We start from the raw sequence: 18,159 nt of genomic DNA on the forward strand, positions 1-18,159 counted from the left end.
AATGCTGAAACAACAATCCATGGGCGAGTCAGTGACACATTTTCATTTGTGCTGAAATCAAAATGAAAGAATTCGGCAGGCTATGGCGTGAAATAGGCTTTTAGAAGCACAGTCTTTATTTTATGATTTACTGGTAATGCACAAGCACCTTTTTTCCCACACCTATTGATATTTTTTTAATGATTAAGTAATACAAAAGTATTACATTGCGTGAAGTTTAAATGCATTCTTTCATTACTAAATGTGTAATGTGATATATTCTAACACCATTTTTTTAGTAAAAAAAAACCATTTGATTAATTAAACATTTAATCAGTCTTCCTCAAATGAAGGTGATGATGACGCAATCTTTGCAAGAGGGAGGGAATCTATACTTTTTTTAAATAACTTTCAAATAGGCACGTTCTTCTCTTCTCTACCCTGCAACTCTTCCCTGGGTCCTTGGTGTACAAAACATCAGATCATGCGCAGACCAGCTGTCTGGAGTGTTTATGGACATATATGTGTACAAAAATAGATGTGTTTTCTGTGAATATATCTGGTCAAATGTAATTTTAATAATTTTAATAAAGGAAATCTGAGGAAAACGCTCTTGAAATTCTATCAACACGCCTTTGTACACGCGGCGCAAATAATTATTGACCATTGCTACAAGGCCCTCCCCTGCCCTCCCTTCAGGAAATCTGACCATGGGAACAAGGACGTGTACAAACAGACCAACTTTGACCTCCATTAGGCAATCAAAAAGGCAAAACGTCAGTACAGAGTCATAGTGGAGTTGGAATTCAACGGCTCAGACATGAGACGCATGTGGCAGTGACTCCAGACAATCACAGATTATAAAGGGAAAGCCAGCCACGTTGCGGACGCTGCCGCATCGATTCCGGACAAGCTAAACACTTTCTTCGCCCGCTTCAAAGAAAACAACACTGAGCCGCTGACGTGGGCCCCAGCCGCTCACAAGGATTGTGTGCTCCCGATCTCCGTGGCTGACGTGAGTAAGACATTTAAGTGTGTTAACCCTTGCAAGGCTGCCGGCCCAGACGGCATCCCTAACAGCGTCATCAGATCATGCGCAGACCAGCTGTCTGGAGTGTTTATGGACATATTCAATCTCTCACTATCCCAGTCTGTTCTCCCCACTTGCTTCAAGATGTCCACCATTGTTCCTGTACCCAAGAAAGCGAAGGTAACTGAACTATCAATCAATCAATCAAATGTATTTATAAAGCCCTTTTTACATCAGCAGTCACAAAGTGCTATCAGAAACCCAGCCTAAAACCCCAAACAGCAAGCATTGCAGATGTAGGAGCACGGTGGCTAGGAAAAACTCCCTAGAAAGGCAGAAACCTAGGAAGAAACCTAGAGATGAACCAGGCTCTGAGGGGTGGCCAGTCCCATTCTGGTTGTGCCGGGTGGAGATTATAACAGTACATGGCCATTAAGGCCAGATTTTTCTCCAAGATGTTCAAACGTTCAAAGATGACCAGCAGGGTCGAATAAAAATCACAGTGGTTGTAGAGGTTGCAACAGGTCAGTACATTAGGAGTAAATGTCACTTGGCTTTTTATAGCCGGGCATAAAGAGGTTGAAATAGCAGGTGCGGTAGGGAGAGAGATAGTTGAAAACAGCAGGTCTGGGACAAGGTAGCACATCCGGTGAACAGGTCAGGGTTCCATAGCCGCAGGCAGAAGAGTGGAAACTGGAGCAGCAGCACGACCAGGTGGACTGGGGACAGCAAGGAGTCATCAGGCTAGGTAGTCCTGAGGCACTGTCCTATGGCTCAGGTCCTCCGGGATGGGAGGGAGAGAGAGAATTAGAGGGAGTATACTTAAATTCACACAGGACACCAGATATAACAGACTGACCCTAGCCCCCCGGCACATAGACTATTGCAGCATAGATACTGGAGGCTGAGACGGGGGGGTCGGGAGACACTGTGGCCCCGTCCAACGATACCCCCGGTCAGGGCCAACCAGGCAGGATATAACCCCACCCACTTTGCCAAGGCACAGCCCCCACACCACCAGAGGGATATCAACAGACCACCAACCTACTACCCCGAGACAAGGCTGAGTATAGCCCACGAAGATCTCCTCCACTGCACGAGCCCAAGGGGGCGACTAACCGGACAGGAAGATCACCTCAGTGACTCAACCCAATGACTATCGCCCCGTAGCACTCACTTCCGTAATCATGAAGTGTTTTGAGAGGCTAGTTAAGGACCGTATCACTTCCATCTTACCTGACACCCTAGACCCACTATAATTTGCACACAATACCCCATAATGACTAAGCAAAAACGGTTTTTTAGACATTTTTGCAAATGTGTTAAAAATAAAAAATGAAATACGTTATATACATAAGTATTCAGACTCTTTGCTATGAGACTTGAAATTGAGCTCAGGTGTATCCTGTTTACATTGATCATCCTTCAGATGTTTCTACCACTTGATTGGAGTCCACCTGTGGTAAATTCAATTGATTGGACATGAAAGGCATACACCTGTCTATATAAGGTCCCACAGTTGATAGTACATGTCAGAACGAAAGCCATGAGGTGGAAGGAATTGTCCGTAGAGCTCCGAGACAGGATTGTGTCGAGGCACAGATCTGGGGAAGGGTACCAAAACATTTATGTAGCATTGAAGGTCCCAAAGAACACAGTGGCCTCCATTCTTCAATGGAAGAAGTTTGGAACCACCAAGACTATTCCTAGAGCTGGCCGCCTGGCCAAACTGAGCCATCGGGGGAGAAGGGCCTTGGTCAGGGAGGTAACCAAGAACCCAATGGTCACTCTGACAGAGGTCCAGGGTTCCTTTGTGGAGATGGGAGAACCTTCCAGAAGGACAACCATCTCTGCAGCACTCCACCAATCAGGCCTTTATGGTAGAGTGGCCAGACGGAAGCCACTCCTCTGTAAAAGGCACATGACAGCCCGCTTGGAGTTTGCCAAAAGGCACCTAAAGGACTCTCAGACCATGAGAAACAAGATACTCTGGTCTGATGAAACCAAGATTGAACTCTTTGGCCTGAATGCCAAGCGTCACGTCTGGAGGAAACTTGGCACCATCTCTACAGTGAAGCATGGTGGTAGCAGCAGCATCATGCTGTGGGGATGTTTTTCAGCGGCAGGGACTGGGAGACTAGTCAGGATCGAGGGGAAAGATGAACGGAACAAAGTACAGAGAGATCCTTGACGAAAACCTGCTCCAGAGCACTCAGGACCTCAGACTGGGGCGAAGGTTCACCTTCCAACAGGACAACGACCCTAAGCACACAGCCAAGACAATGCAGAAATGGCTTCGGGACAAGTCTCTGAATGTCATTGAGTGGCCCAGTCAGATTTGAGGCTGTTCTGAGGGCAAAGGGGGGGTGCATCTCAATATTAGGAAGGTGTTCCTAATGTTTGGTATACTCGGTGTATCTACTAAATTTGAGATAATATTTTCAATTTTGGATTATTGTGTGCTTGATGACTTTAGTGGTCCTCTGTAGCTCAGCTGGTAGAGCACGGCGCTTGTAACGCCAAGGTAGTGGGTTCGATCCCCGGGACCACCAATACACAAAAAAAAAAATTATGCACGCATGACTGTAAGTCGCTTTGGATAAAAGCGTCTGCTAAATGGCTTATTATTATTATTATTATTATTATTATTATTATTATTATTGCATTGATTGATAGGAACTAGGAACAAAAGCATTTCGCTACACCCGACACAACACCTGCTAAACTGTGTACGCGACCAATACAATTGTATTTTATTTGTCTAGTGGATTGGTGTTAACATGGTTGGTTTGTTCTCAATGGACTGATGTTGTTGTTGTTGTTATTGTGGTTGCTATACAGTAACTGCCACTTTTTATTGTCTGGTTGCAGCTGACACAGATCACCAGGACTGGTCAGTGTTCCTGGGAGAGTAAGAATATCCTGGCTGTGTCATTCGCTCCTCTGGTCCAGCAGAACAGAGCTGAGGGAAGCAAGCCTGATGCTGTAGAGCTGCGTGAGTTCTCTATTCTAACCCCTGTTCTCTACTCTAACCCCTGTTCTCTACTCTAACCCCTGTTCTCTACTCTAACCCCTGTTCTACTTTAAACCTTGGGTCTTATTCACTAGGCACCAAACTGTAGAAAAATAAAGAGTTTTGCTACGGTGTGCACTAATGAATATGACCCTGTTCTGTACCCAAACAGTTTTTTCTGTTCTGTTCTCTGTAAATAGACACATCAGAACAATTCCCCCTTTGTTTTGTTTTCTATCTCTCTTTTGAAGTGTAAAGTAAGCCACACTTTTTAAGTCAAAGGATTTATTTAAAGTTAAAAGACGAGACAATTTCTAACAAAAACTTGACTCTAGAGGCCTAGCTGCCCTGTGGGTTGGTGCATAATTCTAAATAATTCATTAACCGTAATGGAATTTTTCCATTACTTATTTTTCTATAAATGTATTTGAAGTATTGTCTCCAAATGACCGACCTATAATCGAGCTCTTGCATACTGAATTTTAATAGAAAATGTTATTGGGCTAATGTGATTTGACCTGCCATCCTTGTTCCTGTCCTCTCCTCCTCCTCAGCCCCAGTGACGGTCAGGAGCCTTCAGGACCTGTCTCGCATCTACATCCGCCGCACCCTCCGAGATCTGACCAATGAGGAAAGCCTTGACAACGGCCTGGTGCAGAGGGCGCCCCAGAAACGCAAGCGCAGGCGTTGCCGGCGGCGACGCATTAACACGTACGTCTTTGTGGGTAACCAGCTGATCCCCCAAGCCGTGGAGAGCGAGGAGGACGAACGGATCGAGGAGGAGCAGCACAAGGGGGACCAGGAGCAGCAGGAGGCGCAGGAGAAGGAGCGGCAGCGGGAGGAGGAGAGAGACATTGGCAGCATTGAGATACTAAAGGCAGTGAATGTGCTGAGAGACAAAATCATGACTTTACCTCTGCCTGAATCGCTGAAGACCTATCTGTTATACTACAGAGAAAAATAAATGACTGACTGACTGACTACTCAACCTGCTGGTGTCCGTTCTCATGGATGCCATGCCTGCTGAGATGCTTGTCTTCACTTTCCTGTTTTCTCTTTTTTCAGTACTGAATGATGTAGCATAATTTTTCTTCAATATGAACATGGAATGGAGACTATGATATGGTTATGTTAGTTTTTATGTTATCGATTGTTTTGAATGTGTATATCAAAGCTTTATTTAAAAGCCTACTGAATGGAAAATCCTTTTCAAATATGGTATTTTGAGGATGTAGATTTTATCACATGTTAATATTCCAGCAAATTGTCATGAAATGAAATTGTACAAAATAAATAAAATGCTACCTATATTTGTTAACAATATGATAATGTAAAAATCCTGATTTTTACTGCACCTTTTTCTAGAACCATTAAAGAACTTGATATTACTGAATGAAGATTTACAATTGCTGAATAGATAAAAAAAACTAGATTGGTTTGTAAGTTCTTCTGGAGGGCATTTTTAAATCTATCTGAAGTATTTATTTAGAATGGTTATATCCTCGTTGTTTATCTCACTTTGCTCTTAAGTAATAGGCATTTTAATTTGGTTATACATTTTTATGGCCTTGAATGCTTCGTCAGCCAGACTTATTTTTCCCTCTTTTTTTTGCTGACGTGCAAAGGGTTTACAATTATCATACCAGCAGTTAGGCTAATGGGGAATGTGATGAATTAAGATTTTTCTAATGGTAAATGAAAACGGTCTCATGTATTGATTCTAGGATCAAGAACTCTTTTCCCCCACACATCATCTCCAGTTCTTTATCTAGACCTTGAAACACTTACAGTATGTCAGAACACACAACAAGACCCAATATAAAGTCACAGGGGTATAGGGCTCCTATAATAATAATAATAATAATAATAATCCTGTACAGCAGTGGTGGCTGGTGTCACTTCAAACAGGAGGACAGGCTCATAGTAATGTTTGGAATGGAACAGTATCAAACACATGGTTTCCATGCATTCAATATTATTCCATTCCAGTCATTAATGTGAGCTGTCCTCCCCCTCACTGGCCTCCACTGCTGTGCAGTGATGAGTAAGTGTTATGGCTTCTCTTAAAGGTTTAAAAGTTATGTTTGTCAGCTTTGGTCCACACAACATCCATTCTTTATCATTTGGAGGTGATGTCCCACATGATCATAAATGTACAATTACTTTCTGGTATGAAAATATGTACTGTGTTTTTTAACCACAACAAATGGCCAGAGGCAGGTCATGACAAAAACTCATGTTGTATTGTACTGCATTTTCTATTTGCAACAGCGCAAATTCACAATAATGGGAGATTTTGGGATCCTTCTTTCTCTGGACTGTGGCAGATTCCACTATAACAAGCAACTTATTCTGTTAAGTCCTAAATCATGAAAAGAGACTTGTCATACTGGGTTTGATGTATGTTTTTTTTATTTTGGACTGGAGCAATGTATGAGACATGATATACGAGTCATGTAGCTGTACGTGTATCAATTATAATTTTATTGTGAAACTCCCCTTTTAAGTGATGGCTTTTAAAGTGCCAATACACCCCATCACATTATCCGTTCCCTGTCAAGTGACTCTGGTTTTATGGCAAAGTAAAGGGGGACATTCTGACCAGGGCCAGCTCTAGCCTTTTGGGGGCCCTAAGCGAAATTTGGTTGGAGGGCCCCCCACCTCGCGGCAAAACATTTTAGTGGCCCCCTTCGATGGTGGATAGAGAATGTGTAGTTTTAAAGTTAATTTCTTACAATTCTACACATTTTTCCATGGGGCATAGTGGAAATGTTTGTTTTAAAGCAAATTTAGGCAATTCTACACATTTTGCCACAGGGTGGAGAGAAAACAATTATTCTGCCATGATTACTACAAGTTTAGGTAGCTGGCTAGACTAATTACCTATCTAAAAATTGTTAGCTGACATGGCTAATTGAGTGACTGACATAACAAGATAAACTGCTGATGCACAACCACATTTCAAAATTGCACCTGGTGTATTCTACTATTCTTATTCTCAATAGTATATTGAGACCCCTAGCTTCCGTGGGGCTCTAACCGGCCCTGATTCTGACCATAGTGACTTCTAAGAACGATGCAGTGCTTCTACAGTACATTCCATTAATGCTTGAAAAAGAATAGCATGCCCATGTCCATTGGTAGATGTCACATTTATGTTTTTATAGTTTTATCACAACTTGGAAACTGATGATTTATCTTGCTTTGGAAGCATTGAAATTATAGTTGTTGATATATTATTGAGGTTCTATTTTGTATTAACATGACAACAGTAAAGTAGATTGTTATGTTGATACTGTATGTTTGGTTATAAAATCATTTGGATTGGGTTTGATTTGTTTGTTGGTGTAGTGCCCTCTTGCTATCACAAGGCACTGCGGAATCTGCTTGTATGTAGGCTAGGTCCACACTCCACTAGTGTTAGTTCTATGGCTAAACATGCCTGCCAGGAAAATTGTAAGCAATAATACAGAAATGACTAACTAGCACATGCTGTATAAGTAGCAGGGCGTTATGGCTCAAAAGCAACTGTCATTTTGATAGTCATCATTCTGAATAATCTAATCTCTGAAAAATGCAGATGCTAAATTATGTACACACATTAAACTGTGTTGAAATCACATTTACAGTGGGTAAAACTGCAACGTTAAGGTGTTGGACATAATTTATGAGACCTAGTCCTTGAGATTTTGGGTCACCCCATGCACTAACACTTGATAGGATTGTTTGGTTCCCCAAATGGTCCTCACAGTAAAGACCCAATTCCAAGCCAATGTTATGGTCTTGCCTTGAATTAATTTGTACAGAGGTGAAACTATTGTTCAGTTTTTTCTTATCAGGCTCATGTTGATATTTAAAGTGTGCTGGCAGTACATTTTTGAAATGGTGTCAGTTCCCTCTGCACATGTTTCAGCACACACAAAATAAAGGTCACAGTCTTCACATGTTTGCCTCTGTTTAAATCATTAATTCCTTCCCACTGCTGTAGAGTCCCACAGTTACTTTCTGTAGCTTTTCTCACCCAAGTATTTTTAATTATTCCTCTTTGCCAAGACTCAATGAGTCGTGGTTTAATCTTTCTCATCTAATTTCTTTATGCAGAGAAGAAGCATAGCAACATCCTTAACCCATAACTAGCCCAGCCCTGACTGTAACCTAAAAATAGGATATCATGGTCAAAAATAAAAGAAGGTAACATTGGCTCATTCAGTGGTGATATAAAATATATTATTCATACGTTTGAAAAAATGTTATGCTTTGCCACCATCTCTGACTTTACTGTCAAACAATGTATTATCTCAAATCGGCCCCATGTTACAAAATGTTTTATTTATTAAGTAGTACACTATATATTTGTTATTAAAACAGCTATCATTTGCCAAAAAATAAAAGCCACCCCATCAATCTCTTGTTTTGAAGTGTTCCAAGCCAAGAGTATGTGAAAGAGATCTAGGCTATATGTAAAGCACAACACAGCGCAACTTCAACTTTCTTTGCATAGAATCTACAGCACTTTCCCTTTCTACACTTATGTCAGATGACCAACTTGTTATGCTCCTCCTCGACCCCATTTAATTTTGTCCTCTGATTTCCTCACCCAAAGCCGTCTACTTAGTGACAGTGAGGGGAATGGTGGTCAAGCACATCACTTCACTTCATATAGCACTCTGATATGTTTTTGGATTAGTCGTCATACTACAACATTTTAAAATCGATTTTGACTTTAGAGTGGATGGATGCAGTTCGAAGAGGCTTTTCTAAGCGCTTTGGGACACAATGCTACATATTAGAATATGCTTGCAATGTGGTTCTTATTGTGATAATTTTTACACTGACATGACAGAGACAGCATCTTTTTAATCATGGGTGGCAATCAATTTTGTTCATCGTCATTGAACTTGGTAAAGAGAGCATGAGGGTATCAACTATTTATTCTCTGTGGAACGCATTAAATTTAATTTGGATGTCAACCTTTATTTACATCATCAAGATTAGCAGAAAAAATTAACATTACAGAAAGGGTTTATTTAATTTGAGTGAATTGTATTTAGAGCAATATCTTCCAGTGAGTGCAGGACCAGGTATAGACATTTTCACACAACCACATGTTCTGAATCTGACTGACTGTGTTGGCTGTAGCACTTAGTCAAAATAATTCTCAATGATTCACTTTGTGAATCCGTCCTTAATCCAGGTCCAGTCCAGGTTGGGTGTGTGAGGGATTACTGTTTGCTGAATGCCTTGATTAAAAACACCTCTCGATTGCCTCTCTGACAGACTCATAATAGCAGCACTCATCCCTGTCCTCTCCTCCACATCAATAAAAAAGCTATGTTTACGTACATCTATAACCTGAGTCATTCCCTCCCTATATGACCCTGTTGTGTTGAAAGGAAATCGTATATAATTTGACATGATGTGATTTATATTTATAGTTTAACTATAACCACGTCATGGGCAACAAAAATAATCTATATGAAATTAACACTGAATTCAAATGTGCCATAAGGTTGATTCATTTCAAATTTGTGTATAATCCATAATGAAAACATTATCCAATGTTACTTAGTTGAATTAAAGGATGTTTTCAGATAAATCAAAAAACATAGGTTAGAGAAAATTAAGTGCTTTCAACTTAATTATACAACCACACAAGGGGAAAAATACTTAACTATGTTTACACTGCCATGATTCCATCTAATCCATATTTATTAATCTAATCATTATTCATGGTCATTAAGAAATCACTATCCATGAAAAGAGGGGGGGGGGGGGATATTTTTTTGTGTGGCTAATTTACATTTCCAATGATAAATTATGACAATACTTACTGACCATCCTTACAATTGCTATAATCATCAGAAATCTAATTAAGTCTTCTTTAAATCTTCTTTTGTCGAAAATAAGAAAGCAATTTGTTCATAGTTCCCATCCTTATAATGTATGTCTACCTGTTCAAAAAAATCTACTTGAACCTTCAAGAAGCGGATTGAATATTGTAGAAAACAGTTTGTCTCCTTTGACGCCTTGGCAACACGATTGTGTTATGTTTAACAACAGTGTCAACAACACGTGTGAATCATTGTGAAAGGTGTCTAGGGATCTACCCAAAGACAAATAACTGAATTCAGAATGTTTTTAAATCATCCATCCATCCATTCTGTGTCCATTGGTTCTGTGCTCACTCCTCGTGTTACAATGTTCTTCGAAGTACAGCGCAATGTACAGGTCAAAACGTTCACACAATTAGCCTCCTTTTCTCTGATAAAATATCAAATGTGTCTTTCTGAAGAAAAAAAAGTTATGTCAATAATACTTCCATTCAAATGTTGAATTCACATGTCCTTGTTCATTAGACGACCTTGGATACAGTACAACACACTTGTTTGTGTTCTCTCCTCCGTCTCTCCAGGCCATGATGTAGTAAAAGTGCAGTGTCTTAGGGGAGAGGGGGGACTCGGGAGAGAGGGGGAAGGAGAGGGGGTGAGCAGGCTCTGTCAGATGGAGTATTTGATTCTGGATGTCTGTGTATTACAGGAGACACTGGTGAGCATGGAAACCCCCCCAGCGGTAGTCGCAGCACCTTGGCTCTCCACAAACATCGGATCCAGGCAAGCAACTTTGGCAGCGAAGAATGCATGGATACAGTGCAGCACGGCAAAGAGGTTAGAAAATTCCAGCTCCTGTGAAACAAAAGATAGACACTAACTTATTAATGTTTTGGGATAATAATTAATTAATTAACATTTCTTATGCATTATTTATCGGTTTTAATCGGTATCGGCTGACTATGGTCAAAGAAAGCATGATCAAATATATCACTATTGGCTAATTTCATTTAAATCAGAGATACAGCATAGGTTTGTTACCTTGGCTTCAATAGCTTTATTGTCCTGATTTTGGAACAGAAATTTGATCTTGCTCTTCCCGTCATCAGACGATCCTTTCAGTTGGGAGAATTTGTATCTCCACAGCACTGCCTGTATAGAGGAAGTAAATACAGTTGGAGATGGTTTATAAAGGACATTACCTTCTCTTACTAGCTGTTATCTTATCTATTTCATTCTAATAACATTTGTGGTCTAATCTCATTCTGATTTTCCACAACAAAATTATTCCCATCATGTTTTTTTCCTAATTAATTGCAAATGTACCAGACGGTGCAAGTTCATAACCTTGGATGATGAGCGTCAATGTCCTGTTGTTAATGATGATTTGAATCTACGAGTGATGATACACTTCCTCCTAATTGTCAACCATTTTGTTGGGCCTGTCTAGACAACGCACAGCACCTTGTTCTAAATCAGATGCCTGCATTTTCAACATGGGATAGGTAGGTTTTAATCTGTATCAATAGACAATGAGCTCTGCCTCTGTGTCACAGTCTGTCTGACTTCGTCATGAATAGAAAGGAACTTTATTTGCCCTTGAAAAGGAATTTGCACATGTAAAAGCTTTGGCAATATAAAACTAATGTACATAGTACACATTCCATACAAAACAAGACTTCCATGTACACAACCTACAATTGGAAGCAACAACTTTTTCCCCTAGGGGCTTCACACAGATCTGAACACTGAGTGCACAAGACAAAGCCGGTTTTCTATCTGATTGAATTATTAAACATTCCCCACCATGTGTATTGTTTTACAATTGCAGTTTAAATATGAATTGTACTTTCACGCTTGTTTTGGTAAACAATACCCTGCCTCTCAGCAGTAGGCTAGGCTGCTGTGAGACTCTCTGGGGAGAGAAAAAACACTTGCTTTGCTGTGTAGGAATTAGGCCAAGAAACACAGGGAACAATATAACTGTCGATGCGTCCTGTTCGTCCACATTATGAGTTCTAGTGGAATAGTTATTGTGGCACTCAGACTTGGTAAAAGGCCAAAGTCAACTGCAGGCAGAATATAAGGAATTTGGGCTGGAGGGGACCAGCCATCAAAACAAATGTGCTCAGTCTATCAAAATGCACACAGTGCAGAATAAGTTAGGAACACCACAGAGTAGATTTGAATGGTAAAACATTGTAATGGCATCATGGTTACTTCTACTTTTAAAGTAACGCTAGAGAAACTCAGTGTTATTGTCTACGTATCCTTCATCTATATGTATGACTTCAGCACAAATTAATGTTGATATACCAGTAACGTAACTTACTTTTGAAGCAGCATCGAAGCAGACAAAGCCCATGCTGAAGTCTATGGTCAGCCCCATCAGGTGGCTCTCCATGATGCAAGCGTATGTTTTACACTGTGGAGAGGTAACAGTGCATGACGTTAGTCACAAGATGCATATATAATAGACAGCATAACCTTCCACAGCTCCGTTAAACATACCAACTGGACATAAATCAGTTGTGAGAGGATGACTAGGCTGGGCCTGTGTAGTACAGTATGTCACGGCTTCTCTTAACCACTTTTCAGTGTTTCCCCTACCATTGTATAGGCAGGATGTGCCTCCCGCCTAGCTCTGCCCCACTCCCACCCCCACCTCAAATAGTTTGATTGGTTTCAAGTGACAATATTGATGACAGAGAGCCTGGATGTTGCTTTGAGGGCAATGTACCCCACCATGAAATTGGTTTAGGGAAATGTGCTGCCTCTCATATATTGCATACCTGTATTCTCTCCACCTCCAGGAAAGTAGCCATCTGAAAGGCTTTTTCCCAGATGAGCAGCTCACACTCCAGCTCTACGCTGTAGAACATGTCCTCCCCACACTCCGTCTGAATGCTGAAGCAGTGCTTCCGCTTGTCCAAGAGGTCACTGTCCTGAGAGAACCACGTTAGTCATACCTGCCATCACACCTGGGTTCAAATGGTATTTGTTTTCTTTCAAATGCTTTGAGTAGTTTGATTGAACCTGTCTGGAATGCCGGATGGGCAGGGTTTGCATTTTTTGACTATTTAAATTGGTTTCATTGGCCCTGGCAAGCTCAATCATAATCAAGCACAGCTTAAGTTTTTGAAATGTTTCACATATTATTTGAACCCAGGTCTTGCTGTCATGCTGACAATGTGCACAAGGGACAGTGAGCGACTCATACTGTACTGTATGCAGATAAGGAACTCAGATATACACGGATGGGATGTGACAGACATTGGCTGGAATTTAATCAACATGCATTGTGCTTTTTCAGAAAAGCTGTTTCACATGTTCAGAAATGCTGTTTCGGATGTGTAATGCAGTGTGTTATGTTAGGAGGGGGATAGTTAAAACTTACTATAGGAATCACCAGAACTGTGCATGACATGGGTCGAATGACCAGATCAGTCAGTATGTGACAATGAACCTGGCTGAGTGAGAAATTAAGAGGTGGAGCTGCAGTCGCTGCAGTGAGGATTTCTAAATCAAACGTCAACTCCCTCCACCCACCTGAGACACATTGCTGTGCATAGCAAACACAATCGTGAAAGTGCATTGCAGAAAAGTTAAATGAGCTTTGTTTGATTAAATACCAGCCAGAGTTTCAGAAAGTATAACCGCTTCCAATAGTACCATTGTGAGTTTTGCACTGACATATTATATAGAAACCAGTGGTCAAGAAGTAGTTCAACTCCAGCCTTGCAAAGACCCAATGTGCTTAGAAACTGTAGAAAAATATATATATATTTATTATATATTATATAACTAGGGAAGTCAAATCAAAATCAAATCAAATCAAATCAAATCAAATTGTATTGGCCACATGCGCCGAATACAACAGGTGCAGACATTACAGTGAAATGCTTACTTACAGCCCTTAACCAACAGTGCATTAAAACTAAAATAAAACAACAACAAAAAAGTGTTGAGAAAAAAAAGAGCAGAAGTAAAATAAAATAACAGTAGGGAGGCTATATATACAGGGGGGTACCGGTGCAGAGTCAATGTGCGGGGGCACCGGCTAGTTGAGGTAGTTGAAGTAATATGTACATGTGGGTAGAGTTAAAGTGACTATGCATAAATCATTAACAGAGTAGCAGCAGCGTAAAAAGATGGGGTGGGGGGGGGCAGTGCAAATAGTCCGGGTAGCCATGATTAGCTGTTCAGGAGTCCTATGGCTTGGGGGTAGAAGCTGTTGAGAAGTCTTTTGGACCTAGACTTGGCACTCCGGTACCGCTTGCCGTGCGGTAGCAGAGAGAACAGTCTATGACTAGGGTGGCTGGAGTCTTTGACAATTTTGAGGGCCTTCCTCTGACACCGCCTGGTATAGAGGTCCTGGATGGCAGGAAGCTTGGCCCCAGTGATGTACTGGGCCGTACGCACTACCCTCTGTAGTGCCTTGTGGTCGGAGGCCAAGCAGTTGCCATACCAGGCGGTGATGCAACCAGTCAGGATGCTCTCGATGGTGCAGCTGTAGAATCTTTTGAGGATCTGAGGACCCATGCCAAATCTTTTCAGTCTCCTGAGGGGGAATAGGCTTTGTCGCGCCCTCTTCACGACTGTCTTGGTGTGTTTGGACCATGATAGTTCGTTGGTAATGTGGACACCAAGGAACTTGAAGCTCTCAACCTGTTCCACTACAGCCCCGTCGATGAGAATGGGGGCGTGCTCAGTCCTCTTTTTTTTCCTGTAGTCCACAATCATCTCCTTTGTCTTGGTCACGTTGAGGGAGAGGTTGTTATCCTGGCACCACACGGCCAGGTCTCTGACCTCCTCCCTATAGGCTGTCTCATCGTTGTCGGTGATCAGGCTTATCACTGTTGTGTCGTCGGCAAACTTAATGATGGTGTTGGAGTCGTGCCTGACCATGCAGTCATGGGTGAACAGGGAGTACAGGAGGGGACTGAGCACGCACCCCTGAGGGGCCCCCGTGTTGAGGATCAGTGTGGCAGATGTGTTGTTACCTACCCTTACCACCTGGGGGCGGCCCGTCAGGAAGTCCAGGATCCAGTTGCAGAGGGAGGTGTTTAGTCCCAGGATCCTTAGCTTAGTGATGAGCTTTGAGGGCACTATGGTGTTGAATGCTGAGCTGTAGTCAATGAATAGCATTCTCACGTAGGTGTTCCTCTTGTCCAGGTGGGAAAGGGCAGTGTGGAGTGCAATAGAGATTGCATCATCTGTGGATCTGTTGGGGCGGTATGCAAATTGGAGTGGGTCTAGGGCTTCTGGGATAATGGTGTTGATGTGAGCCATGACCAGCCTTTCAAAGCACTTCATGGCTACAGACGTCAGTGCTACAGGTCGGTAGTCATTTAGGCAGGTTATCTTAGTGTCCTTGGGCACGGGGACTATGGTGGTCTGCTTGAAACATGTTGGTATTACAGACTCAGTCAGGGGACATGTTGAAAATGTCAGTGAAGACACTTGCCAGTTGGTCAGCACATGCTCGGAGTACACGTCCTGGTAATCCGTCTGGCCCTGCGGCCTTGTGAATGTTGACCTGCTTAAAAGTCTTACTCACATCGGCTACGGAGAGCGTGATCACATAGTCATCCGGAACAGCTGGTGCTCTCATGCATGCTACAGTGTTGCTTGCCTCGAAGCGAGCATAGAAGTGGTTTAGCTCGTCTGGTAGGCTTGTGTCACTGGGAAGCTCGCGGCTGTGCTTCCCTTTGTAGTCTGTAATAGTTTTCAAGCCCTGCCACATCCGACGAGCGTCAGAGCCGGTGTAGTACGATTCAATCTTAGTCCTGTATTGACTCTTTGCCTGTTTGATGGTTCGTCGGAGGGCATAGCGGGATTTCTTATAAGCGTCCGGGTTAGAGTCCCGCTCCTTGAAAGCAGCAGTAGTAGTAGTAATAGTAATAGTAGTAGTAGTAGTTAAGTCAGTTAAGAACACATTCTTATTTACAATGACAGCCTACACCGGACGACGCTGGGCCAATTGTGCGCTGCCCTGTGGGACTCCCAATCCCGGCCGGTTGTGATACAGCCTGGAATCGAACCATGGGGTCTGTAGTGACGCCTCAAGCACTGAGATACAGTGCCTTATCAAATCAAATCAAATCAAATTTTATTGGTCACATGCGCCGAATACAACAAGTGCAGACATTACAGTGAAATGCTTACTTACAGCCCTTAACCAACAGTGCGTTTATTTTAAACAAAAAAAGTAAGAATAAAACAACAACAAAAAAAGTGTTGAGAAAAACAAAGAGCAGAAGTAAAATAAAGTGACAGTAGGGAGGCTATATATACAGGGGGGTACCGGTGCAGAGTCAATGTGCGGGGGCACCGGCTAGTTGAGGTAGTTGAGGTAATATGTACATGTGGGTAGAGTTAAAGTGACTATGCATAAATACTTAACAGAGTAGCAGCAGCGTAAAAAGGATGGGGTGGGGGGCAGTGCAAATAGTCCGGGTAGCCATGATTAGCTGTTCAGGAGTCTTATGGCTTGTGGGTAGAAGCTGTTGAGAAGTCTTTTGGACCTAGACTTGGCACTCCGGTACCGCTTGCCGTGCGGTAGCAGAGAGAACAGTCTATGACTAGGGTGGCTGGAGTCTTTGACAATTTTGAGGGCCTTCCTCTGACACCGCCTGGTATAGAGGTCTTGGATGGCAGGGAGCTTTGCCCCAGTGATGTACTGGGCCGTACGCACTACCCTCTGTAGTGCCTTGCGGTCAGAGGCCAAGCAGTTGCCATACCAGGCGGTGATGCAACCAGTCAGGATGCTCTCGATGGTGCAGCTGTAGAATTTTTTGAGGATCTGAGGACCCATGCAAATCTTTTTAGTCTCCTGAGGGGGAATAGGCTTTGTCGTGCCCTCTTCACGACTGTCTTGGTGTGCTTGGACCATGATAGTTCGTTGGTGATGTGGACACCAAGGAACTTGAAGCTCTCAACCTGTTCCACTACAGCCCCGTCGATGAGAATGGGGGCGTGCTCAGTCCTCTTTTTTTTCCTGTAGTCCACAATCATCTCCTTTGTCTTGGTCACGTTGAGGGAGAGGTTGTTGTCCTGGCACCACACGGCCAGATCTCTGACCTCCTCCCTATAGGCTGTCTCATCGTTGTCGGTGATCAGGCCTACCACTGTTGTGTCGTCGGCAAGACCACTGCGCCACAGAATATCCCCACCTTCTATGTCACAACTCTTTCTATGAAAGTGATGAAGCACACATAGCACAGATCTGTTCTCTTTTTAATGTGTCGTCTTTCAAACACAGACCCTGAGATTTGTTACTCAGCACTTTCTAAATATTTTACTCATATCTCTGTCGTAGAAGTTGTTGCCTTACCTTCAAAACTTTACACATGATCTCATACACAGTGTAGCTTTTCTCTGCCCTGGTCCAGTCCCATGTAGTCACCTGCAACATTCCACATTAAATACACCTTAGTCTTATTTTATTAATAGACTACACACACAGGGTACTGAAACCCTGCTTCCACTCAAGAACACAAAGAAACTGAACAGTTCTTTATTCTATTCAGATGGATCCCTTTTAAATCTTTTGAAGTGTAATTACATTGGTCTGTTTCAGTTGCTTTAACTTTAATATTTTAAATCCTACTTAATATTTAATTATTGCACACACTGTGTTCACATGTTCAAACTATAAAGCTACATCTATCCCAACATCAAAAGGATATGTTTAAAGCTAGTGATAAGCGTTAACCAAATATGCAGTGCAAAGTCTCAACATAACCATTCAATTAGGATTTTAGTCACAGACATATGCAGTTGAGGAAGACATTCAAACTAAAAATTGTCCCTTACTCTATATTTCAGTTTAATACCAGCAAAACAATTGTCCTAATAACTCCTATTCTGAGTTGTGCCTATAATCACAATTACTGATATGGTTGGCATAACATAATTATACTGATAATAATCAATCAAATAGCAAGCAATGGGACACAGATGGTCATCAGTCAGGTGTGGAATTATAATTGCTGTCTATTTATAGTTTAATAGACCATAAAACATGTGGTGAACGTGTGTTGGAATCCATTATAGGCTGAAAACATTGACCAATGTAAAACTGTTTTAAAAAAATGTTTTTGGACACATATTTTCAGAAACTAGTTTTATCAGTGGATACGGTAACCGTTTATTTTACAGCCTGGTATTTAGCAGGTAGTTACCAGTATCCATTGTTGCCATATAGTTTCTTAGTTAAATACCTGGTAAATACCAGCTTAAACCAGGCTATAAAATAGTGTTACCATTGCTACTAAAGGAAAGGGGGTGTATAAAACGTACAGGAG

At 42.0% G+C, this 18,159-nt stretch overlaps 2 protein-coding genes across 5 annotated transcripts in view; one reads left to right on the forward strand and one right to left on the reverse strand.

Annotated features, from left to right (window-relative positions):
- Nucleotides 1-5,345, forward strand: part of LOC121535345 (protein-L-isoaspartate O-methyltransferase domain-containing protein 1) — a 32,708-nt gene extending 27,363 nt beyond the window's left edge. For all 4 annotated transcript variants that reach the window (XM_041842327.2, XM_041842325.2, XM_041842324.2 and 1 more), the window contains 2 exons: nt 3,881-4,004; nt 4,577-5,345. In XM_041842327.2, coding sequence (XP_041698261.1) covers nt 3,881-4,004; nt 4,577-4,986 — 534 coding nt within the window. In that variant the 3' untranslated portion in view covers nt 4,987-5,345. The remainder of the gene's footprint in view (nt 1-3,880; nt 4,005-4,576) is intronic.
- Nucleotides 5,346-6,940: 1,595 nt separating this feature from the next.
- The window catches only part of LOC121535344 (gamma-1-syntrophin), a 41,844-nt gene continuing 30,625 nt past the window's right edge, over nt 6,941-18,159 (reverse strand). The window contains exons 14-19 of the mRNA XM_041842323.2: nt 18,155-18,159; nt 17,187-17,258; nt 12,643-12,795; nt 12,183-12,275; nt 10,892-11,002; nt 6,941-10,705 (exon numbers count right to left, since the gene is read on the reverse strand). The exon at nt 18,155-18,159 is cut by the window's right edge and continues 112 nt beyond it. Of these exons, the coding sequence (XP_041698257.1) occupies nt 10,520-10,705; nt 10,892-11,002; nt 12,183-12,275; nt 12,643-12,795; nt 17,187-17,258; nt 18,155-18,159 (620 nt within the window). The 3' untranslated portion in view covers nt 6,941-10,519. The remainder of the gene's footprint in view (nt 10,706-10,891; nt 11,003-12,182; nt 12,276-12,642; nt 12,796-17,186; nt 17,259-18,154) is intronic.

Source organism: Coregonus clupeaformis, chromosome 21 (genome assembly GCF_020615455.1).
Source record: "Coregonus clupeaformis isolate EN_2021a chromosome 21, ASM2061545v1, whole genome shotgun sequence".
Lineage (NCBI taxonomy): Eukaryota > Metazoa > Chordata > Actinopteri > Salmoniformes > Salmonidae > Coregonus > Coregonus clupeaformis.